This window comes from Lotus japonicus, chromosome 1 (genome assembly GCF_012489685.1).
Source record: "Lotus japonicus ecotype B-129 chromosome 1, LjGifu_v1.2".
NCBI classification, from domain to species: domain Eukaryota; kingdom Viridiplantae; phylum Streptophyta; class Magnoliopsida; order Fabales; family Fabaceae; genus Lotus; species Lotus japonicus.
In genome coordinates this window covers 68418104-68444425 of record NC_080041.1, presented here as the reverse complement: position 1 = coordinate 68444425, position 26322 = coordinate 68418104, and the positions used below count along the sequence as shown (strand labels likewise).

At 35.6% G+C, this 26322-nt stretch overlaps 2 protein-coding genes across 2 annotated transcripts; one reads left to right on the top strand and one right to left on the bottom strand.

Annotated features, from left to right (window-relative positions):
* The first annotated feature begins 5612 nt into the window (after positions 1-5612).
* LOC130743740 (uncharacterized) lies at positions 5613-7034 on the top strand. The gene is made up of 4 exons (XM_057595970.1): positions 5613-5749; positions 5867-6052; positions 6233-6885; positions 6972-7034. The coding sequence occupies exons 1-4, from the start codon at positions 5743-5745 to the stop codon at positions 7032-7034; spliced, it is 909 nt and encodes a 302-aa protein (XP_057451953.1). The 5' UTR covers positions 5613-5742.
* Positions 7035-7442: 408 nt separating this feature from the next.
* LOC130742822 (probable trehalose-phosphate phosphatase C) lies at positions 7443-24443 on the bottom strand. The gene is made up of 11 exons (XM_057594925.1): positions 24207-24443; positions 12685-12774; positions 12110-12328; positions 11764-11904; positions 11489-11560; positions 11278-11406; positions 11082-11135; positions 10834-10935; positions 10660-10737; positions 8643-8783; positions 7443-8024 (listed from the first exon to the last, which is right to left on the bottom strand). Exons 2-11 carry the CDS (start codon positions 12718-12720, stop codon positions 7857-7859), a joined length of 1140 nt encoding a protein of 379 aa, XP_057450908.1. The 5' UTR covers positions 12721-12774; positions 24207-24443; the 3' UTR covers positions 7443-7856.
* Positions 24444-26322: the final 1879 nt, after the last annotated feature.

Below are 26322 nucleotides of genomic sequence, written 5' to 3'. Positions count from 1 at the left end.
AACCTTGCGCAAATACGTATGTGAATTATTACTGACTATTATATAATAATTGCATTTGAGGTATGTCTATCCATTTGTACAATGACTAAACTGAGTAAAAAAAAAATTAACATAAATATAATAAATTTTTATTTGTATCTATCTTCTTCTTTAAATTTTGAATATTTTTATTTTTTGGATATAATGTAGTGTGTCATCTTATATGTAGCAACCAACATGTCATATATATGTGGAGTTTTAATGTTTCACCTTGTCTCTTTAGGAGACATTTTCATAAGGAAACGGATCTCAAATCCATTCATGTATATTATTTACAAGTGTGTGTGTATATGTGTTGGATCCAAGATTTTCTTAGGTGGGATTTTTTGTGTCTTGTGTTGGTTGTGGCTTTGTTTAGCGTTGCCATGTAGTTATTGTGTTGGTTGTGTGTATAATTCAAGTTAATTTTTTTTTTTTGGAAAGACCAACATATATTAGAATAGGCAAAGCCTTGAGGTGAAAATAGTTGATTCAAGTTAATTATAATAGAACACTAGTAATAATAATAATAGTTCAGTAAAAAATAGTTGAATTCATTTTTTTTTATAGGCAAATGTTAGTTGTTAGAAATGTTAATAAATTAATCTCTCATTCGGGTTCGAACTCGGGACCCTTCATCTTCATCTCACCCAAACCCTTATATCCCTAACTCTTACCACTTGATGAGCTATCATTCAGGGACAATAGTTTAATACATTTAATGAGATATTATGTGGCCAAGAATAAGAATATTGACTATTTGTAAAACATTAAATATTGAAACTATTTAGTATTTACCATAAAAATAATAAATTATAATATACTACAATATTTTTTTGGTAAGCCAAAAATAAATTATAATATTGCCTATTTGTAAATTATTAAATATCTTAACTATTTTATGATAAAAATAATAAAGTATATATATATATATATATATATATAAGTTGACTTGAAATAGCATTAATGGACCACAAATAATAGTTCAATCAAAAATATTAAAATTCATTTAATGAGCTATGATGTAATCACCAAAATTAATTTTGAAACATTAAATATTGAAGCTACTTTATAATAAAAATAATAAGTTATAATAATTTATTTGACTTAAAGAATACTAAAGAATAATAAAATAATGCTATATATTATTAAATAATAAATATATAATATTTTTTATAAATAATAAAATAATTATTAATAAAATTATATGACAACAATTTTGACCAAAAAATGCTATTTTAAGTGTTAAATGTTTTAGTTGAGGAATGTATTTTCAAAATTTTTTGATGTTACTCTTAACATGTTACTTCTACTCTTTATATATGTATTTCTTTTGCTCACAGTCCTTGACGCTCTTGTAAGGTATGTTTTCTGGTGCATTCTCTCTATGTATTTAGAAGTTTCTTCTTTCTTTGTCATTTCTTATCTGTGTCTAGACTTGCTAGAGTATTCTTGTTGTTTGCCCTTTAACTTACCAAGTTTTCTTTTTAAAACAAAAAATTAACTATAGTAACAGTTTAGTTTTTTTTTTTTTAAATCAGAGTTTAGTTCAATTTAACATAAATTTCACATTTGTCAAAAAAAAAAAACATAAATTTCACATTATATTTTTGTCCACCAAACCCAAGGGTATTTTTGAAATTTTAAGTCAATGTATTCTCCCCTCCCACTACACTCTACCTCCCACCCATCCCAACCAACCACCAGTCCACCACCACTGCTGCCACCGCTATCCCGTCTCCTCTCCTCCTTCTCCAATTCGACCAAATCGACATAAAAAAAATCAAGAGATAGGCTCTGGGTGCATATTAAATCTGATCTATTCAAGGTTGAGGTCGAAATTACAACCGCTAACAGATCTCCATCATCCAACTTTCATCCACCCCCAATTACTGCAGATTAAATAGGGTTTTTTATTCAATATTCAGATATGTTCTTTGTTGAGGTTGAAATTACTAGTTCATCTTCAAGTCGAAAGTTTCTTTGTTTCAATTTCTTGTTTCAAATCCGTTCTTGGTTGAGGTTGAAATTTCTTGTTTTAGATCTGTTGTTGTTATTGGGGTCATTCAAATGCAGATCTTCGTCAAGATCATCACAAAGATTGTGCATCGCGATTCAAGTTCTCCTTTTCGGCTACCCAAATGTTTGCGATTATGGGTTTCTTCCCAAACCAAACCTTTGGTCACAACCCAGTTCAAATTTAAATGGTTGAAGGAGGAAATGGAAGGGCGATTAGGGATACGATTCAAGTTCTCTCTATGCAACATCGACGGTGGGGAGGGAAGAGAAGAGATGGTGTCACCGCCGCGCTAGAACTCTACGACCCACTCTTTTCTCCCCTTCTGACTTTATAAGCAAAGACATATGATAGTGAGAGCTTGAGGGCACAGGGCTGTCATCGGTCGTTGCCGGAGTAACACCAATGAATTCAACCAGCGACGGGAAAGAGTTTTCGTCAGAGGGTTGCAACGTCGATTCAACAAGAGTCTCCTATCATTGGAACCAACACCACCACAAGATCAATATCTGATCTAAATTAGGGTCAACAACAACAACACCACCACTAGATCTGGACCAAAACACAGAGGAAGAAAGGGATGATGGAGTTGGTGGTCAGTGGAGGCGGTGCAAATAATGGTTGCAGAAGGAAAAGAAGGGATGGTGGTAGGGGTGGAGAGAGGGATTAAGTTTATTTACCTTTGTACCATTTTATCATTCTTTTAATCCTATCCATTGATACAAAGTATATTCCTAAAATATACTTAACTAGTGGGTCACTAGTGGATCAAAATATAAATGGTCCACACTAGTGGACACTTTTATTACTTAACTTAACTGTACTTTCAACTTTATTCACTATACTTAAAAAAAATAAACTTCATTCACTATAAACAAAGTCACACACTAAAATGTGAATTAAAGTTAGTGTACTTGTTTGGCTACTAGTTAGTTCTTGCAATGGAAATGAAGTCATTAACCATTGTGGTGAAGAATCCATGACAAGCATATTATGAAGGACACTAGATATTGCAAACATATATCATTATTTTTTTAGCTTGATTATTAGAAAAAAAATATAGCCCCAAAAAAAGCATTCATTGTCAATTAATTAGAAGTTAAAACAAAACATACTATGAATATATAAATATTTATATATTTAATGTTTGTGTTGATTATCCACAGGAGGACACACCATGGTGAATGTCTTTATTCCAAACGGTATATTATTGGATAAAGCAACTTCTCTTCTTAAAGTGCTTAACCATGATAGATGGGCAAAAGCAGAAGCCAGAGCTAATGATCTGCTTCAGAATATTCAGCCAAACCATGCCTCGGAAATGCATCGAAATAATGTGGTACTTTACCTAAAAAACCTGATAATGAACAATGTTCCTTGCCAGGTAACAAAACTCCCTTGTATTATGTTGTTGCACTTATAACCCTTAGTTATTTATTTAGATTTTCTATTTTAGCCATACTACCTTTTTGGTGAAGCCCTTTCTCATATAAAATAAAATAGTTTGCATTGAAATCTGAGGCTTTTATGTTTGTATTTTGAGTTTATAAATTTTATCTTATTAAGAATATATAATTGATAAAAAGAACATATAATTGATTAAAATCGGTAAATAACAGTTTCATTACACCTTACGACCCTAATGAATTAATTTGTTTACTATCTAACTAAGGCTATCCAAGCAGTTCGGAAATAGTTTTGCACCCTTTTAACCTTCCAAACTTAGCTTGTTCAGAAGAAGAAAGTGATTTTTGGAAATATTGGAATACGCTTAAAAGCAAAAATTTATCTCAAAATTTCATTAGATTATACTCAGAAATCGAGTTAAACTTTTTATGTTAAAGTCATTCTTGAATTAGAACTTGGGCCAAAAAATCATACTTGTTATTTTTTTTTTTGAAAAGCCAAAGAAGAATGCATTATAAGGGAGTACAAGGGGTACTCCAACCCATAATACAAAGCAAAAAATTGAACAAGAATGAAAACATGATTATTAGAATGAAAACATGTGGTAGCCTATTTTTTAAGAACCATCACAGACATTTATATAAAAAATGTATTTTTCTATCAATCATCTACTTTTGCATGTTGTTACTCCTCTCCTTGATCACACAGACTAAGAAAGTGAAAATCATACAAAAATCAAACTCCAAAATGAAGCTTTGTATTGCCTAATGCTAATGATGTGATTTCTGTGGTACCCCAGGTAGTCAGAGTTGGATCTGTACCGTTAAAGACTTACTTGCCTGATGGTGATATTGATCTAACAGCATTTTGTGAGGAACCAAGTTTAAAAGACAATTTCATCCCACAGGTATTGGGTATTCTAAGAAATGAAGAGATAAATGAGAATGCTGAATTTCATGTGAAGGAGGTTCAATTTATCCCTGCAGAGGTACTTGTCTTTTATCAGTCAAGTTCAAAAATCTCTAATACATTTTCATATTACTAGTTACCAAAGTTAAACATCATCACACAGCCAATAGTGCTAAGAAAATTGGTATGAAAACATAATACATGATATGGAAAACTTTTAACTAACAAGGGAAAAAGTATTTCTAATGGTAAAATTACACCCTCACTCTAAATACAATGAGAGAACAATCATACTTTCTATTTATATTAGAGAATGCACCTCTCTATAAAATACTAGATGAATGTTCTTTTTCTATAAAATGTGATCGATAAATTGCATTTATCACAATCTTATTTTGTGTTAACAATCTTTCTTTAAATTCCTTCTCATGTTAGAGTGGTAGCATTTGAGTTTTTTCCTTGGTGTTATCAATTGCAGGTGCAGATTATAAAGTGCATGGTGGGAAAATTTAAAGTCGACATATCTTTCCATCAAATTGAGGGTTTAAGTACCCTTTGTTTTTTTGAGGAGGTGATTTATCTTGAAATTCTGATTCTCAAGTATATTTTTTTATTTCTTTTGCAGAGATGTCTAACTGAGAGTTTGTTCTTCCAGGTTGATGATTTCATAAGACAAAATCATTTATTCAAGCGCAGTATTATACTTATTAAAGCATGGTGTTATTATGAGAGTTGTATCCTGGGTTCTCACTGTCGACTTCTCTCAAGCTATGCATTGGATATTTTAGTCTTGTACATATTTCATGTTTACAACAACCAATTTGCTGGACCACTTGAGGTGACAAACTTGTTTGTTTTGGTTGTATATTGTTATTGCATATGAATGATTTTATCTTATACTTCACACTTCTCACATACGAGCTCATTGAACTTGAAGCGTGAATTATGCGCAGGCCACTTATCTTGTGCTAGAACTCAACTTTTTTATTAGATTAATTAGGGGTAATAAGAATCAAACTCTACATCATTTGGTCATAGAGACTCACTGGTGAACCAATTAACCTTAAAGCTTAAGTTGTATGGTGAAGTATAATATAAAATCATTCGAGTTTTGGTGAAGGCACATGAATGATTTTGTATTATACTTCTGAAGGAAGAAAAGAACACTTTTTTTATAGTATCTATTCTAATCGATCACTGTTAATTTTACTTAATATGTTAAATTTTGATCCTCATAGCCTTTTTTTCTCTACCTGTGTCCCTCTAATTGTGATCCTATTGCTGGCATGTCTTAGGTACTGTATCGATTTCTGCACTTCTTCAGTAAATTTGATTGGGAAAACTATTGCATTAGCTTAGGGGGTCCTGTGCCCAAACGTTCACTTCCTGATATGAGAGGTATGAGAAAATGAAATTTCTAGTGTTCATCATATCTCTTGAATAACATGTTCTCTTCTGAGGCTGATGACCATTTTCTTATCTTTTTCTTTTTCACTGATTTCAAACTCATCATAGCTCAACCTCCCCTAAGGGGTCGCCAAGAGCCACTGCTCAATGAAACTTTTTTCAATGATTGCATCTCTTGCTATGCTGTGATCCCAAGAATCCAACAAGGCCAGCAGCAATCTTTTGTCAAAAAATTCATGGATATCATAGATCCTTTACGCAAAAACAACAACTTGGGGCGAAGCGTTAGTAGAGGTATTTAACTTTTAGGCCCTGGTGAAACAATTCTTTTTTCTTGATTCTATTACACTTGAAGTGAGTTGAATCAGGAAGAAAAGGAAAGCATTTTTATTTTACCCTTGAAGTAATTAAGTAGCTCATCCAAACACAATCTAAGATTACTTTTTGACTGTCTGTTTATATTCTACTCTCCAGGTAGCTTCTTAACAATTAAGAATGCAATTTCTGATGGTGCTGAGAAGCTGGAGCAATTGCTGCATTGCCCTGTAGAGAACCTAATAGCTCAGTTTGATTTCATTTTCATGAACACATGGGCCAGAAATGGAAATGGTTTCTGGATGCATTTAGATTCTTATAATATTTACATAAGAAATATGAATGTTGTGGAGTTAACATCTCAGGATCAAGCTTCGCAGGGTTCATACAGAATTCACCAAAATCCTGCTAACTATTTGGTAGAATCCAAACAAATATGTGGACCATCTGATGTATCTGCTGTTTCTCAAACTGGGAGCTCAAAGAATAAAGGCATCTTCATTGGTGAGGTGACCTCTGATGTATCATCATCTAAGGCTTCTCAGCCTGATGAGGTCAGAGGATATTGGACTCCTCATTCAACTTCTGAAAGTGCTGCTTCATATCTTCAGGCTCTTCAAATATCCAGTTCTATTTCCAGCCAAGGGCCAATGTGTGGGCCTGGTACATTAGCTCGTGGCACTCATGTTCTTGCTGGTCCTGGATCTAACATGAATCCTGAACCACATGGGTCAACTTCAGAGAATTATGCAGAACAAGGGTCTGATACTCTGTGTGGGGATTTTGGAAACTACTGGATCAACCTGCAATATGCAAGGCTTTGTCATAATGCTCAATCAGAGGGTCGTAGGCTTTATCCTCACTCGGTTACACCGCCATTTTATTTCCGGGATAATAGGTTGAGAAAAAAGTCTTCCAATTTCATGAACATGATGGCTCATGGTGCTCCCGTTGTTGCTGAGATGCAAAACCAACATGGTAATCGACCAATTGGTTTTTCGCTTCCCAGAATCACTGAAGGAACTGGGGCCTTCTTGCCAAACCCATCAAGCCTGACTGGTTACTTTGAGGTTAATATATGATTTGATACTGATTTGATACCTGTGATATGATTCTGTCTTATAAGTTGTTCATATTTGAATTTCCTGCAGACATATAACAGGTCAAGACTACGAAACAGACTTCTGTATGGCAATAGAAGATATGAAAGTTGATAGTTATGGGGAAAGAGAAAGGGATTGGAACTACAATTCAAGGTACATGTTCTTTCTCTGCAACCAACTTGTCATATACCTATTATTAGTGTACTAGAGAGATGTGTCACTAACATTTTTCTCCAATGAAGGTGAAGGCTCACATGGTGGAGTTCACAGCTAGCCCTCATAACTGACAAGTAAAGACTCAAGAAACAGCGTCTCAGGGAGCCTTTCTGTTTAGTAACTTACAGTGTAGGATTAATTTGGAGGTTCTTATTAATGTATGTCATTTAACATCAGATTTCATTGTTTGATGTTATGAATGTCTTCATGTAAACTTCTGCTTTTACTTCCTTTAAGATGTTATATATATATATCAGAAATATTACTCCAGATGAGAAGTTGTTCTTTTTGAACCATTTTACAAGCTGAAAATATACAAGGCTATTTTACAAACCAACTATTTCAAGGAAATTAACAACTATCCCACTTCTTCAAAACCTTTGTGGGAACAAACCCACTTCTTCAAAACCTTTGTGGGAACAAACTATGTGCACTGCAAACCTCTCACTTTGATGATCTGTACCTCAACCAACGTTTAAGGCCCTGCTTGAGTAAGAGGTTTTCATCCATTTTGCCAGCCGGGACAGGAAGATTAACACTTCCGACGGGTCACACAGAGAGTACAAAGCATTTGTTTCTCTTGGAATTGAGGTCACTACAATTGGATAACCTTGACCTCTGCTCTGTATGGCCTGCAACAAATTTGCAAAAGCTGTTTAACTATCAACTCCGTATATGTATATCTTTCTGGAGTAGCAAGTAATCTTATTCGAGCCGGGAACTTGCTTTAGATATATGTTTATCAACTGTCAAGTATGTAACACTTGAACCAAGCCCTCGTTGATACTAGGTATACGTATATCTAGTATTCTGCTTGAGCTATTTTCTTTATTGCCATATCAAACTTTGTCATCCTCAAATATCGAAGCCTTAAATACCCTCTAGGAAACTACTAATTGACAAACCAAGAAACCTATTCTGTATTGTATGCATTCATAAATATCAGCCATGATATCATTTTAATGCAGGTAACATACGAATTTAAATCATGTCCCTCCTATCTCTCCAATTACAACTTAGGACACAAATTTATCAATTATTTAATAGGGAAGGCAGGAAAAGAAACAAATAATGGAGACATAAGATTTCATTCCACAAGACACAGTTTGCGTGTGTATTTATGCTTTCCTTAGTTCTAGCATGGGGAAAATATAGATTTTGTTTACCTATTCTGTTGTAAAGAACTTGATGAGACGAGGTAAAAGTAAATCATGATGCAGAGAAAAGAGAAAATTAGGGCAACATTATACCTTAAAAGCATCCTCATCGGTTTTATCATCGCCGATATACACAGGAAGTATATTGCTGGAACTGCTTAATCCCAGTGTGTCAAGAAAATATTCAACAGCATTACCTTTGTTCCATTCTATAGATGGCCTTATTTCCAGAACCTGCGAAAAAAGAACAGTATCCAAAGCTTTTGTTGAGCACCAAAGATGGAATAGATATAATTTAGGCTTAAAAGCATTTCATGTCCCTGATGTATTACAGTTGTGCAAATGTTGCCCCTACTCTTTTTTTGTCTACGTTTGTACCCTCCATGCTTCTGAAAAGTGCAACGAATGCCCCTCCGTCACTCTGACGTTAAAAATGGATGATGTGGCTGTCAGCATCCTACGTGGCGTGACACGTCATTAAATAAAAATCAGAATTTGGAAAGGTGGGGGGGTTCGAACCCGGGACTTCAAAGTGGCAAAACAAGCCCTTAACCAGTTGAGCTACTTAGATAATTGTTATATATAGCAACATAATTTTATTTATAGAATTTATATTATTCATCTTCTTCCCTCACCATCATCATGCCTTTTTCTTCCTCTTCCCTCATTATCACCATGCCTTTTTCTTCCTCTTCTTCCCTCACCATCACCATGGAGCAACCACTGCATTTTACCTTCCTCTTCTTCCCTCACCATCATCATGGAACAACCAGTAAAGCTCTCTTCATCGTGCTTTCTTTTCCATGGCTGAGAAGCCTTACCCACCATAGCTGCCTTACCCACCATGGTTGAGTCATCACCACCCTCAACCTTCATCATTTTCCCAACCTTAGTTCTTCGAATTTCTTCACTAAACCCTCTCCGGATTACCTTAAAAACGTTTTTGGGTGAGTAAAGAACAATTCAGGAAAGTTTGGGAGAATTCTGGAGATTTCCCGGCGAAGGTCTCGCCGGAGAAGGTGGCGGTTCACGGCGGTCTATGATGGAGTTTCGCCGGAGGAGGAAAGGAATAGTGGGTCTTCATCCTTTCGCGGCCAGGAACACGACGGTGGTGTCCGTTTCTCCAAAAGCTTTACCGTTTGTTTGGAAACCTCATTTGCAGGTCGGGTGGCTCGCTGGAAAAGCTCTCAAATCTCGTTGATACTGGTTAAGTACCTCAACTGGTTAATGGTTGTTTTGAATCCCCAAACGCAGCCTAAATTTCAATCCTCATACCCAAACAGAACACCCCAAAAAAATAAAAACCGGAACTTTGAATCTCCTTCTTTAGAAATCGTAATTCCAATTTCTTCGATAGCAAACGCAACTCCAACGACAATTGCACTGAGAACCTCAACCAGTGTTATATATTACATTGTTATATATTACATTGTGTTACAATATTTCAAATTAAGGGAATAAAACAAAATCATTTTCTATATCCTTAAATTGAGTTTGTCAGATTCACGTGGAGTGGGGTTGAGTTTGAGAAATTGCTGAAAATGTGAGTTTGTTCATGTAGGAAATTTGTCAGAGTGAGGGAAGAAGATGAATAAGATAAATGCTATAAATATAATTCTGTTGCTAAATAGAACAATTATTTAAGTAGCTCAACTGGTTAAGGGCTTGTTTTGCCACTTTGAAGTCCCGGGTTCGAAACTCCCCCCACCTTTCCAATTTCTGATTTTTATTTAATGACGTGTCACGCCACGTAGGATGCTGATGTGGCATTTAACAGCCACGTCATCCATTTTTAACGTCAGAGTGACGGAGGGGCATTCGTTGCACTTTTCAGAAACATGAAGGGTACAAATGTAGACAAAAAAAGAGTAGGGGCCACGTAGGATGCTGATGTGGCATTTAACAGCCACGTCATCCATTTTTAACGTCAGAGTGACGGAGGGGCATTCGTTGCACTTTTCAGAAACATGAAGGGTACAAATGTAGACAAAAAAAGAGTAGGGGCGACATTTGCACAACTGTAATACATCAGGGGCATGAAATGCTTTTAAGCCTATAATTTATTCTGTCATAAACAGGTAGATTTTAAAATGCATATGATCTGGTATACCTTTTTACCCTCAGTTAAGCAAAACTGTGGATACTTTTCAAGCACAGACTTCACTTTCTCTTCCAAAATAGGATAATCCTGATTTAAGCATCACCAACTTTAAATATATAGAGAGAGAGCTACTTGGAAAAAGAATGATAAGACAAAAAAAAAACATTAGAAATTACAGATTACCTTTTCCTGAACCTGCCTGAAATGAACAGAGATGCAGAATCTGTTATCCTCTACCATTGCACCTTGAATCTCCTTCACTCCATCCTCTAATCTTCTTAATATCTGTTTTTAGTGGCACAAACTATCAAACACTTAGTGTTCAAATAACATTATGCATGAAAAGTGTTGATGGAATGGGAACAATTTGAGTTTATTATGCATTCTCAAGTAATAAGAAACATAATAAGATGAATACGCAAGACCAGAACCTCTAGAAGTGCAGGCAAATACTTCTTGGCAGGTTGAAATGGAACTCCATTGCCCTGAAAATTGAAGACATTTAAATGAATTATTCAAGCAAAGAGTGTTTAATTAACATTTGATTTTCATTTTTTATTATCAGAAAATCACACACAAACTGTTCCATAGTTCTAACATTAGTAACATAGTATTTGAGTTACTCACATTTGTGTAAGGCTCAATTTCACAATGCTTGCCATCAGAAGAAGATCTATCTGGCATTGGTGGTCCCATTATGTCCATGCCATGGCTCCCAGCATAGTATAAATTATCTAACTTCACAAAATCTTTCACCTAAACCAAAAGCTAATTTAGAAACAAAAAATTGAAAAAATGTAACACATAAAAAATAAGGAAGCTTTATAATCAACTCTACCTTATCTCTACTTCTTCCACTAATTATTGCTGTTGGAAAATAATTAGCAACTTCAGATACTGCTGCACGCATCTGCCATTCACCACATGCACTTAATCAAATATATATTTCGTGTATTCAAGTGTATACATATGTTATATGGTAGCTTAGTTAATAATTGAGCCCGGTTTCAGACTTATTGAAGCGTATCAGAGCTTATTTGCTAGAAAATGCATTAAATAACCTCTAACAAATGTTCTTTGATTTGCATCTAAAGATGTAAAATATTTACTTACCTCATGCGACATGAAAGCACGATCCGGGTCATTTACGATCGGTGATAAGGTGCCATCATAGTCTAAAAAAACCACGATCCTCTTCCCAGCGGCAGCTTTCATCATTCTATCAAACGAGTTCAGTGCAGATGGGTGCCATGCCTAATCATATGCAAATAAAGATCACGTAATAACATTTGCACCACGAAACAAGGCACACATTTTTTGCTTTGTTCTTCATATTTTCATTAGTGTGACTTTTGACATAAAAAATTTAATTGGTCGCGTGATTTTTAAATAACTTTTAATGTGATTTTTTACATGATATTTTTAATTGATCTTTTACCATATTGAGGTTGGTACTTACCACCCATGAATCATATCCTGGGGGAACTAATTTGGTATTGGTTAGAATATGATTAGTTAAGTTCAGTGCCCCTGAAATTAAAGAGCTTTGATCATGAGCATCGTTAGAGTCCTCATTTGCTTTGGAAGCAGGATGTGATTTCCGTTTAGTGCTATGTGATGTTTGTTGAACTTGAAACCCCATAGCCTCTTGTAGCTTCGCCAGCTTCTTCTTCACAATCTATATATACCCAATAGAAAAAGATTAGTTAGTTAGTACTTAGTACTTCTTAAAAATCTTATTAATACAAAGAAAAAATGGGTTGTATATTAAATCATATGTGAGTAACTTCATTCAAGTATTGTAGACTAATAGGATTGTTAATTATAAATAGTAATTAATTTTTTCATAAAATTCTAAATTCACTTATGTTAAACATCATTGCTCTATCATTGGTCTATTAGCTTTGGGTAGAGTTACATACATACATGTTAGAGAATCCAGAAAAAAATACATAAAAACAACAGCAAGTTAATATAACGTTTTTGTCAATAGTAATACTAAGTTAATAACTAGAGGAGCAAGTCTTGATTTACCTTGAAAGTGACAAGAAAGATAAGCATATATTTCATTTTAATTGGAATCTCCAACAGTAACTCCTTTCAACTCCTTCAGACAGTAATTTCCTGAAAACAAAACAGGAAAGGATTTGAATAAACAGAATTAACAAAAATTTGATTGATTATTAATCAACGGTAAATAAATCCCTTATAAAACACATTATTTAATGCACAAAGCCACAAACCAGTCATTATCATGGGCTTTAAGCCCAACTAACAATTAAAAATTACGAGATATGGGCGGTGGGCCTCACAAACCACAAGTTAATTTTTTTCAACTGGTAGCCCTTTGACCTAAGAAGCCTACATTGGGCCCCACGTTGAGAATCTAGCAAGGTTGATTACAACAACAAAAAAGTTTATATTATCATCTCTTTTTTTTTTGACAGGGATATTATCATCTCTTTTAACCCCTTTCTTAATACTATCCTTCATATTTTCTTTTAGGGCTCGTTTGGCACGCCGTATTAGGCATGATAGTATAAGCTTATACAATACATTATGAGTTTATCCATTGTTTGGTGATGACAATGTATTGTATAAACTTATCCATCAAAGTCCCCTTATACGTTAAAATGACGTATTATTTAATCAATCATGTGAATGATGGATAAGGCATGATAAGGTTGTGACGTATAAGTCACCATCACCACCACCATCCATTGCTGCCAACTTACATCACCATTGGCACCACCACCGCCACTGGTGTTGCCGCCACCACCCGATCACCGTCGCCGCCGCCACCACCGCCTTACCGTCACCATAGGTGTTGCCGCCACCACCACCACCGCCGCCCTACCGCCACCACCACCATAATCGCCGCCACCACAACCCTATCGCCACCACCACCATAATCGCCACCACCACTCTATTGCCACCACCTCCACCACCGACACCACAACCACCACCCTATTGCCACCACCACCACCATTGCCTCCACCCTCCATCGTCGCCGCCACCGCCTTACCCCCACCACCACCCTATCGTCGCCAACACCACAACCACCATCGCTGCCACCACCGCGACCACCACCGCGACCACCAGTGTTGCCACCACCGCCACCACCGACACCACAACCACCATAGTCGTCGTCACCACTCTATTGTCACCACCGACACCACAACCACCACCCTATCACCACCACCACCACCATTGCCTCCACCCTCCACCGTAGCCGCCATCGCCTTACCACCACCCCCACCACCCCCACCACCACAACCACCATCGCTGCCACCACCACAACCAACCTACCTCCACTATCACCACCACCGCCACCGCCACCAACACCAACCTACCACCATTGCCACCACCACCACCAACCTACCACCACTTCCATCACCACCGCCACCACCGTTATAATCACATCCATATTTGATTTTTATTATATATCATTATTCAATACTTCATTAAACATAAAATTGCATTAACTTAAACGATATGGTAAATTATACAGAGTATGGCCAAACGCTGGATAGTATAAGAAAGTTATCAGGGCTTATACTATCAGGCCTAATACTATCAGGTCTTATACTATCAGGCCTTATACTATACGTCGCACCAAACGGGCCCTTATTTTTGGTTAAAGATGTGATCACTAGTAAAATAATAATCAAAAATGTCATTTCAATTTCATCCTTTTCTCCCAAGAAAATTTAATGATTAACTTAACTAATTTTTTTAATGCAATTATGAAAGCAGAATTCTTTTTTCTGACATTACTCTAGTACCATTTGAAAATGAATAGTATATATCCTGAAATTTATTATTTAGACGACTATAAATATTGAATAGCAATTTAAAATTTTTGTTACAAATAAAATTATAGTAATTCCAAATAAAAGGTTTAGAACTCCTATAATAGCTACCAAAGAATACTATTTTTTGTTGACTTGTCTAAATGACCTAATGGAAAATTTGAGTTAAATACATTGTTTTAGGTGGATCAATAGTATTTAAAATAAGTGAAATTTGTAGTCCACTTATCTAAAATATTTTTCTAGGGTTGTTTAGACAAAAAAAAAATTCAAGGGGTGAATTTGCATTCATTTAAAGAGGCCATCAAAATTCAAAGGTGAACATTTTTTACAAAATGTCACCGAAGCTATGAAAAAAAAAGGTTTAATCATGCTCCTTTCATGTGATCCACCAATGTAGTTGTCCACCAAAATCATGACAAGTCTTGCTCTCTTAAATAGGTTCCATTGAATATGGTCTTCAAATTGACTAGGAATGAATAGCAACTGAATTTATTTACAAATGCGAAAAGCTACGTACAACTAAAATCTTGATATGATATAATAATCAATTTTTTTAAAAGAAAGTTATGATGTGTTCAGCTTTGATCATCATCACAGATTATGACATGTCTTTAGAATCACAAGTTATTTAAGGATGAAATATTTACATATCATCCATTAGTACAATTCTTGCATTGCAAGAACTGAACACACAATATTCTAAAGGAAAATGTTATGTGATCATGTTTTTATGTTAAACACAATGAAAAGGTCGGTTATTTAGGAAGTCACTTAATCTCACCAACCAAGCTGAAGAACAATTAATTTAATTTAATGAGTTTCAATCAATCCGGAGAAACCAGCAGCTAACAAATGATATCAGTGGGCCAAGCAATTAAGGAATAAAAGTAAAGCAGGCTGAACAAAACAACATGAGGTCACTTTCAATATGGATAGTTTTTCTTTGGTTTCTTTTAATCAGAGATGCATAATTAATTAATCCAACACAAATAAACAAAACAACAACAAACAATTAGATTTGACAACTTGACAACGTACAAGGGGCAAAGTTTGAAAGACTTTCCCATCGTAAAGTAGGTTATTAGTCGATTCTGACTCGGATGAAAGTGACACAGGCTCAACAAAAAAAAAAATTAGGACTTTAAGGCTACTAATCAATAGATTGAGATTGTGGCTCGAAAGTCGAAATGATGTCTCATTTTATGTACCAACCAATAATACTATGATATGTCAATTAAAAAAATACATCTTTATAACATTTAGGAAGTCATCTTTAATTGACATATCACGATTTTTTGATGTATGAGACACAATTTAAGGGCAAAGTATCTCAATTACTAATTAACGGTCAATATGTGGGTTAGCATTTTGGGTCCACTCAACTGCCACTCTACTCTAAAGTACCCCTAACTCCCTTCTAACTGAATTCAGTTTTTTCCTTAAGTTTGACTAATAAAATCAAAATAGTACTGATACGATACATACACATGCAAGTCATTAATTAATAATCCAAGAGTCACACATCACACATGACATTGGATACGCTATCTATTGCTAGTGGTGGGTTTCATTTTGAGATGATAAACAGTGACAATACTAATATTCAGGTGAACTCTAGGAAAAGGACTTGCAATTTATTATCATATGCTTTTCAAAGCAATATTTCTAGCTTGTTCCAAATTGATTGCCAAGTAAAGCAGGACATTATGCATGATTAAGGAAAATGATGTCAAAACATTTATATATAATATTTGTATAGTGCAGACATCTAACAACGTCCAAAGAGAATGATAGAAAAAAGAATAGAAAAATAGTTTGTATAATATATGTAAGAACATGCAAATAGAGAGGAAAATTCTATGTCTAATCAATGTCGATATATACTATTTGTATGTTCAAAACCTTTCAAAAAAAGTAGGTGGAGCACCTGTAAACAGACCAGCCATCAATAAATTCCAAGAGTGCTTGAATTTGTGCCTTTTAGATGACCTGGGAGCCAAAGATCATTGTGCAGTGTGGATCAGATTAAATGTTGAAGACAGAAGGCCCAAACCTTTCAAGTTCATTGCCGCATGGCTCAATCATCCAGAGTTCCAAGCACAGGTTGAAAGGCACTGGAGTACCACAGGGACTTGGCTTGATAACATTGAACGATGTACCACAAGTCTACAGGAATGGAACAAAATCATCTTTGGAGATATCTTCAGAACCAAGAGGAAATTACTGTCCAGATTAGATGGCATTCAGACAAAACTCTGCCACAGTATCAATCCCTATCTCCTAAAACTAAGGAAGAGGCTCTGGCTTGAATATGAAACCGTCCTACACCAAGAAGAGCTATACTGGGCCCAACAAGCTAAAGTCAACTGGCTAAGGCTCGGAGATAAGAACACCAAATTTTATCACCAAAGCACGATTTGTAGACAACAGAGGAACAAAGTAGAAGCCTTGAGGAATGAAGCAGGTGATTGGATTTATAACCCGCAGGACCTTCAAAAAATGATGGTAGATTATTACAAAGTGCTCTACACCCCAGACAACTTCCCTACTACATCGCTGCCAGTGCCAGATTCTTTCCCGAAACTTAGGGACATTGATAGTATGGAGATGATCCAATAAATTACGCAGGAGGAAGTTAGAGGAGCGTTGTTCAGTATTGGTAATCTTAAATCCCCTGGACCAGATGGTTTCCACGCTGTCTTTTTCAAAAAGAACTGGGAGCATATTAAAGAGTCTCTTACAGACTTTGTAAAGAAAGTGTTTGCAAGACCTGAAAAGATCTTGGAGGTTAATCAGACCATCATTGCCCTGATCCCTAAAGTTGCAACTCCTGATCGGGTTTCTCAATTTAGGCCCATATCACTCTGTAATACTAGCTATAAAGTGGTGACAAAAATTCTAGCCTCCAGAATCAGCAAAGTCCTCCCTAGTCTCATTTCTCCGAACCAGACCAGCTTTGTCAAAGGAAGAAGCACCATGGATAATGTCCTCATTTTCCAAGAAGTTACCCATTCCCTGAGATCCTTGAGGGGGAAACAAGGGTACATGGCTATTAAACTTGACCTAGAGAAGGCCTACGACAGATTGGAATGGCCTTTTATAGGAGAAACTCTGAGGTTTTTTGGCTTTGATGAGAATTTTACCAATCTCATCCACCAGTGCATCTCCTCTTCCTCTATGGCTCTTGCTTGGAGAGGACAGTATACAGAATCTTTCAACCCTCACAGAGGCATAAGGCAAGGGGATCCCATCTCCCCTTACCTCTTTGTCTTGTGTATTGAGAGATTGGCTCTCATGATACAAGAGGCTTGTGCAAATGGGTCTTGGAAACCTTTCAAGGTAAGCAGATTAGGTCCATCTATTTCCCACCTTCTGTTCGCAGATGATGTCATTCTTTTGGCTGAAGCTTCATGGGACCAAGCAACACTTATACATGATACCCTCAAGATATTTTGTGAGGCCTCGGGCCAAAAAGTAAGTCTTGCTAAATCCAGGGTCTTCTTCTCTAAGAATACTGAGAAGAATCTTGGTGACCAAATTTCCAGCAGCTTGGGAATCCAGCAAACTCTCAATTTGGGCATGTACCTTGGTGTTCCTCTCTTGCATTCCAGGATGACCAAGGATAACTTCAATTTCTTGACTGATAAAGTTAGAAGAAAGCTGTCAGGATGGAAGGCGAATTCCCTCTCCTTTGCTGGAAGGGTATCCCTCACACAGTCCTGTCTGCTTAGCCTCCCCTCATATGTCATGCAAACTACACCCATCCCTTTAGGGGTGTGTAATGAAATTGAGAAACTTTGCAGAAATTTCATATGGGGCTCAACAGTGGAGAAAAGGAAGTGTCACCTCATCAGCTGGGAAACAATTTGCTCCCCAAAGGATTGTGGTGGTTTGGGCTTCAGAGATCTTCATTCGATAAACAAAGCTTATATGACAAAGCTAGCTTGGATTGTGAAGAAAGATGGTAACTGCCTATGGGCAAAGGTCTTTAAAGCGAAGTACAAATTCAACCCTGCAATAGGAGTGCTTCCCCATGCCACGAACTCTAGCTCTCCTACTTGGAAAGGTATTTGCCAAGCTTGGCATCTCTCAGATTTGGGATCCCACTGGTCTCTTGGCAATGGAAAAACTACCCTGTTTTGGAAGGATAACTGGATCCCTTTCTTTGGAAACCTGTTGCATTTGGTGCCCGAAACAGCTCCAAATTGGTTCAAGTCTACCCCTGTCAGTTATTTTGTAGAAAATGGGGAATGGAAGAAAGAAGCTCTGAGTCAGGCCTTGCCTCCAGACATCTATAACAAAATCATAGAGATCACCCCACCTAGGGAGGAAAAAGGAGAAGATAGCCTTTCTTGGGGACTCACCTCAGATGGTTATTTTAGCATCAGTTCTGTGCATTCCCTTATTCAGTATGGGAATACCCAATCCCACAATCGAACTTTTGATGTGAGTTGGAAGTATAAAGGCCCTCCCAAGGTCCAAACCTTCCTTTGGAAAGTAGCCCATGTTCGACTCCTGACAAATGAGGAAAGGAGGAAGAGGAACATGACTTCTAATGCGCTCTGCCCTCGCTGCCAGGATACCGAGGAATCAATAATGCATGCGTTGAGGGACTGCCCCCATATCAAACAAATCTGGAATGCTTTCCTTCCTAACCGAGAATGGAGCAGATTTTTTAGCCAAGGTATCTCTAATTGGTTAGATTTCAACTTGCGTCGAAACTTTGTGCAATGTGGTGGCCTTTCTTGGCCCTTGCTGTTTGGAATTGTTGCTTGGCAGATTTGGAAAGATAGGTGTGACCTGGTTTTTAACAACCATATCACTGTGCCAAGCAACTTGATCATTATAGCCACCAGTTTTGCAGCGGAAGTCACCCGATCCCTCTCTAAACCTCTGGAAGTGAACCAGCTCCACTGCAGGGAAATTCAGATTGGGTGGACCAAACCAGAACATGGAACTTGGAAGCTGAATACTGATGGATCAGTTCACCCCAATCATGGCAAGGCAGCGTGTGGAGGTCTCATTAGGGATTGGAATGGAACTGTTCTACAAGGCTTTAGTACCACCTTAGCCTTCTGTAACCCTCTTTGTGCGGAGCTCACTGGAATTCTTAAAGGATTGCAGATGGCCTACGCCCTCAATGCTAATCGCCTCCTGGTGGAAACAGATTCTAGTGATGCCTTCAAACTCATCACTCAAAGCTGCTCCATGGACCACCCTTGTAGAGACCTTGTTAGGGAGATTGTTCATCTTGCTGATAGGAATTGGGAAGTCTGGTTTAGAGATACTTACAGAGAAGCAAACAAGAGTGCCAACTTTCTAGCCTCTTATGGTCATAAGGTTCAAGACCTTACCTTCAATGGGGACAACATACCTACTGGTCTCCTTGCTTTTGTTACTAATGATGTAATGGGAGTTTTAACTCCTAGACTAGTGTAGTTTCTTGTGTTTGTTCTGGGCTTTGCCCTCCAAATTATCAAAAAAAAAAAAAATACCAGTACAGGAGTGCACCGTACAACATACATACATAAGGTGACAATAAATTCCTGAAGAAAAATGTTCCTATAGATCAATCAATGCAGATTATATATAGGAGAGTAAAATTATTTCCTGAAAGAATATATAGATTTGCCTGCCATTGAATAAACAACAACGCTTTAGCTTTACTCAATTAAAATTGACAAATGGATAAGATATAAAATGGAAATTAACTTTTATTAATTACCATTAAAGGTTTTAAGAAACTTTAACAAAGGGATATATAGTTCACCATATAAAGGGTTACTTGCCTAACTAAACATGTGATCAGACTTAGTCATGTTTGGATACATGGTGATAAATCATGTTAAGTAACCAGGTCATTCACTAAAAGAAATTGCTTCTACTAATCACGATGATTTTAACTAACAGTTTTTTACTGTGTATACAAACATACAGTTGGTGCATTAAGATCCATCGATCTAGTATCATATTTCCAAAATTTCATGCCCAAAGAAACGCATCTTTGTGATTCTACATTTAATATTTTTTATAGACATAACTTGTACAAATAGATTCCGAAATGAGAAAAAGATCAATGCTGGTTTAAAAAACAGGATGAACTCTTGTTTTTACCACTAAAGAAAGTGACAAATCAAGGTTCAATTTGGTGAAGCTAGACAAGTTGGTAGAAAAAATCAGAAACAAACAAAACACAATTATGAAATGGAGAATCAAACAGAGCTGTGCATCCAAGGACACACGTGTAATCTATAGAAACTTGTACTTTTTTATCTGTTTTAAACCAAAAAAGCAAAAGGGAGTTGAAGATATATATATATATACGCCAAGTGAAAAAGGACCTGAGTTGAGTTGAAATGTTTGAATAGAAACAAAAACTAACAAGAAAAGTAAGATGGATTCATGAGTTAATATCATAGAAGGACAAATTAAAGAGATTTGACGTGTCAGATTAAGAAGCGATTGGTGCAGAAAGATTCAAACACTGCAGAGAGTTGCTGTAATTAATGTGCAGCGCTGTCGAGACATACATGGGTCATCCTACCATGAAGACATACATATATATATGTACATATATATATATATATATAATATACATATATATATTATATATAAATATATACACCCTAGTATGACAAACTTGTAAAATTTCAAGTCTGAGGTAAACAGCGCTATAATCAGCTTAACCAGACCCCTAGGAAAGAATTAGCAAAATCTTTTAGTTCTGAACTTTTTTCTTTTTTTTTAATACATTTTAGTTCTGAACATCAAAAAAAAAAGTTCTGAACTTATTTTGCAATAAAAGAGCATGTTTTTTTTAAAACCTGGTATTTTATAAGATAAAAAATACTCTTATTCTTCTCCTTAATCTGTCTTAAACACAAAAGATCTGGTAGCTAGCACTGGTAAGTTAATAACCTAATGTACTTTTCTGGCTATATATACGACAAAATCTAGCAGAGGGGCACTAAAACTTTTATAGGTTCTGAACTGCATATTCTTGTATTCTAAATCTACATTCAACAAACCGACAGCTGCTGCAGTAGCACACAGATATACTCACGCTCAACACTCTATAAAAGGTGTTTATTTATGTTAAGTTTGATTGCAATGTTAATTTCACATTTTTTAAAACAAGTTTCACATTGATGAAGGAAGAAAGAGGTCAAGAAAAATATATTTGAGAAGTGGTGAAATGTGGGGAGTCTAATGGTACATATATCAAGTCCATTGTTACAATACACCAAGCAACATGCGAAACACTTACATTTGTGTTTTTTTTATTCTCTTTAACTCTTATTTTAGAATATGGTGAGAAGATTACTTTGTGGAATGTGAGTGTATTGGGGTCATAGAATTGTTAAGAGTGAAGTCAAATGTTTTGATTTTAATAACGGTAGGGATTTTTCTCCGTTTTAAATTTTACGTTATATTCCTATGATATTGATTGCATTTCTACTTTTTTTTTTCATTTCTCCCTAATAATCTATAATTTTTTTCTACTTATTTTATTCAACAATCTATAGTTAGATAAAAAATATGTGTTTGTACCGTTTTGAAAAATGTTACTACAAAAAAAAAGAGAGAAGATATTAATTATTTACCAAGCCGCTAAAATTTTGTCAAACAAATTTATTAAATCAGTTAAATAAATTTGAAGCTATAGTTAAAAACACTCTAAATTAATGTCATAGAGAAAGTCAAAAAACAGACAAATCTTTCCCTTTCATGTAATAACTAGTAAAATACCACATCAGGGAAAAGTACTCTGTCAAGGTACCGATGCATCTACAGCTAACTGGCAAATTTTTTCCTTGATGAAAATTGCTAGAACAAATTTAAATACATGTAATAAATGTAGGAAATAAATTCAAGATAATAAAATAAAATAAAAAAAAACACATGGTATGAGTGTGTAGAAGAAAAAATTAAATAAAGTGGCAAATAAAAATAAAAATTAGTATGATAAGTTGACACGAGGAATTAGATAAGTGCATGAAGAGAAGAAGAAGAGTCATGATAGAAACACCGACTTTAACCGTTTTTTTGTAGTGACATACATGTCCTTTCTCTTCTTCCTACTCACTGCTACGCTGGATTCTTCTTTTTTTATTTCTAAAAACACAACTGGGCCCGGACTGGGCCCAACTCAAGACACGTGTACGGTCCAAAGTAATATCAATAAGCCCACAGACTAGCCCAACAGGGCGCGCGTGGCACCAATCTCCTCACCCTAACATATTTTATCATTTAAAAATACCACTAACACACTTTTCTTCATGGCGTTGCTCCGGTATCCATTGAACATTAGAAGCTATAATGTCATTTAGTTCATCTTTTACCATATAAAAGACAAAATGTAATTTTTTTAAAAATTATTATGAAGTAAATATGACAAAAGGTATGAAACTCTTCACTACACAAGCATTATTTTACATATTCCACTCCAATTAAAAATTATTTTTAATATAGTTCTAATTTTTTTCCTAGTAATTATAAATTATAAATATTTTTATACATTAAAATATTGAATAAATTTTTTATTTAATAGAAGAGAATTTACCTCAAGAGTTTAATAATATTTTTATTTTCTAAACAATAAAGGAAGGTGTTCTATGCTTCTAGACTTTCTAGCACTCCAATATGCTTTTCTTACCTTCACCGGTTGAAGCCTTGCTATTTTTTTTTTTTGATAAAAAAAGCCTTGCTATTGTTAGAAATACTTCTTTTGATTTATTAAATTTAAAATATATCTTTATAAATAATTATTAGTCATTAATTTTTATTTTTTTAATATAAATAAAAAACTGTAAATCTAAACTATTTAAGTTGTATAAATAAAACCCACAAAGTGTTAGACTAGTGATAGACAAATTAGAAATCCTGAAACACCAAACGCTGAAAGGATTGACGAAGTTTTCCATACAAGTTTTACACTCATCACTACAAGATAATTTTCCTGATACTCATACAAAAATGGAAGGATTTCATCCTTTTTAAACTCTAAAAAGGGGGAAGGGGTATGGCTCTTTGTCCAGAATTGATTTGGGGTTTTGTACTGGTGCTTGCTTTGTGAGAGTTCTTTTAATGCTCTATTAATAAAACTCTCTCTTTTGTTGTAAAAAAAACTCTAAAGGGATTCAAAAGTCTTCCATTTTTAAAAGGGTAGCGATACAAAAGGAATTTTGAACATGGTATATAAAAATAAAATAAACCAACGTGGTACACTCTCTGAAATCGAGCGCGTTGGGAAGGTGACACTCCGTTCGTTACCTAGGAAAAAAAGAAAAAGAAAAAAACCGAATTCCAACCGCTTTTCTTGCTTCTCGTGTATAGCTTTTTTCTCCCTTCTTCATTTTCCCATGAAACCAAAAAACCATGATTATTATTAATGAAATAAAACCGAGCTGAATGAAAAATAAATTCAAAAACAGGTAAAGGAACGAATCAAATATTAATGAGATGAGAGACGTAACTGACAGGGAATCAAAGTAACAAAAAATAAAAAAGTAACACCATGAGGAGATAGAAAAAAAAAAATCAAAAAAAAAACTCTAGTTTGTGATCTAACCGACATTTTTGAAGGGAGGAGAAGAACAAAAGTCAGAGAAAATGGAATGTATTCTAAGCAGTTGAGGTTAATAAACATCAAATGACATGCAAGAAAGTGCAGTGAACATACAAAAATAGCAGAATGATCACATTTGGACATAAAAACATTAGAGGAGAAGAGAAGCTTACAGAAATTATAGTGCGGTGCAGGGTTTTGTTGGTGCTTGCTTACCAAATACTACCTATTGTAGAGAGAAGAGGTATAGAGGTGTAAGTAAAAGAGAGGGAAGGGGAGTTGGAAGAGGAGAAGAGGGGAGGTATTTATAGAAGGAAAAGGGTGCAAGGGTTTAGATTTTGGGGTTTCAGAGACTGCCAAGTGTCAATGGTGGGCCATCTCTCCATAGAAAAAATTTACTCCCTTCGTCCCTAATTATAAGCTAAAGTTGTAAAAATCACATTTATTAAGAAAGCCTTAATTGATGCATTGGTTTTCAAAAAAAATGTACAACTTTCTATGTTTACCCCTATTTATGATAACACTTTTTCATCATTGTACTACTAATGGTGGTGCTCCACTACCAATAAATGCAAGGGTGAATATGGAAAGAAATATTAACTTTTGCAAGGTTAGCTTATATTTAGTGACACAAAAAAAGTCCCAATGTTAGCTTATAATTAGGGACGGAGGGAGTATTAATTAGTAGTGTATAAATAGTCCTTAAATAATTTAATTCATCTCATATGTCTCAAATCATATCTCACCAATTTTTAATGAATTAATTTATCTTCATACTCATTCACCTCCATTTAATGTGATGTAGAAAGAAAGAAATAAAAGAGAAATGAATAATATGACAAGTAATGTAATAGAAAAATAAGAGAAATAAAATGAGAAAATACTAAAAATGAGATGAGAAAAAAAATGTGCATGTATCAAAACTCGTTATGAATGCTAAAACTTAGATACAATGTTGTTATAGGTAAAGTTTGCTCTCCCACTTTCTCATTATTTATTAATTTGATAATTTCTAAAAACATTGTCATCCCACTTTTTTCTTGTGGGTTAAGGCTGAGCGGATTGATCCATATTACTCCCTCCGTTCTAGAAAGTTTGCAGTTTAAGATTGTGGCACAAAGAGTAAGAAATTAATTATTCATAGTATAATTTGACTAGATTACTTTTATTTAATTTTACTAGTATGATGTGCAACTATTAAATTATACTTAGATAGAGAAGAATGTAATTAATAGAGAAGAGTTGTGGTTGGTTAATATGAAAGGTGATTGGTCATAAATGTTGTACTTTCCTCGTCCGAGGGATGCATCATGATTTGATTGTAGCCCGAGTAAGCATCCATGAGACTTAAAAGTTCATTCCCGGAAGCTCCATCCACAAGCTTATCAACATTGGGAAGTGGATACGAATCTTTGGGGCACACTTTGTTCAAGCTTGTGTAATCCGTGCACATCCGCCATTTCCCATTGGCTTTTTTGACCATCACAACATTGGCGAGCCATATTGGATACTGCACCTCACGGATGAAGCTAGCCTTGATCAGTTTCTCAGTTTCTAATTGTACAGCCTTGTTCTTTTCTTCACTCATTCTTCGCCTTGGTTGGATGATTGGGGTCGCCCCTGGTCGTATGGCCAGTTTGTGAGTGATCACGTTGGGGTCAATCCCTGGTACGTCATTGATGGTCCATGCAAAGAGATCCAAATTGTCACCCAGCAGGGTGATCAATCTTTCTTCTTGCTCCTTTGTTAAACTGCTGCCAATTTTTAAAAATTTATCCTTAATTTGTACTTGCTTGGTTTCCTCCAAAGGTTGTGGGCGGAAATCATCAGCATCGTCTCTTGGATCCAAACTAAATCCTTCTTGTGGAAAGATTTCCGTGATTCTGTGACTTTCTTTGGCGGCCTTACGCCCATAGAGCGCCACACTTCTTAAATAACATTCTCTTGCTGCGTTTTGGTCCACATGTAATACCCCAACCTTTCCATTGCAGGCTGGATATTTAACAGTCAAATGAGCAGTTGAAATGACCGCACATAGCTTGTTGAGGGTGTCTCGCCCTAGGAGTACATTGTAATTGGCTCTGCACGCCAAGACCAAGTACTTCACTTGAAATTTCTTTACAAACTCTCCTTCGCCAAAGGCAGTTGGTATTTCCACATATCCCCGCACAGTGACACGGTCCCCTGTAAATCCTACCAAGGTTCCTTTATACGGTCTTAAGTCTGATTCTTTTAGCCCCAGGCGATCAAAGGCATCTCCATAAATGATATCCGCCGAAGACCCCTGGT

Bases quoted from the DNA above. Each gene is read 5' to 3' on its own strand.
- LOC130742822 (XM_057594925.1), bottom strand. From the start codon at position 12,720: ATGAAATATATGCTTATCTTTCTTGTCACTTTCAAG. The intron at 11,407-11,488 runs GTAGAGTTGATT...CTTTTGGTTTAG, and splicing joins GTGGAAGAAGTAGAGATAAG to GTGAAAGATTTTGTGAAGTT. The intron at 11,136-11,277 runs GTGAGTAACTCA...TTCAATTTTCAG, and splicing joins AAATTGAGCCTTACACAAAT to GGCAATGGAGTTCCATTTCA.
- LOC130743740 (XM_057595970.1), top strand. The intron at 6,053-6,232 runs GTATTTAACTTT...TCTACTCTCCAG, and splicing joins GGGGCGAAGCGTTAGTAGAG to GTAGCTTCTTAACAATTAAG. The intron at 6,886-6,971 runs GCAAGGCTTTGT...CCGGGATAATAG, and splicing joins ACTGGATCAACCTGCAATAT to GTTGAGAAAAAAGTCTTCCA.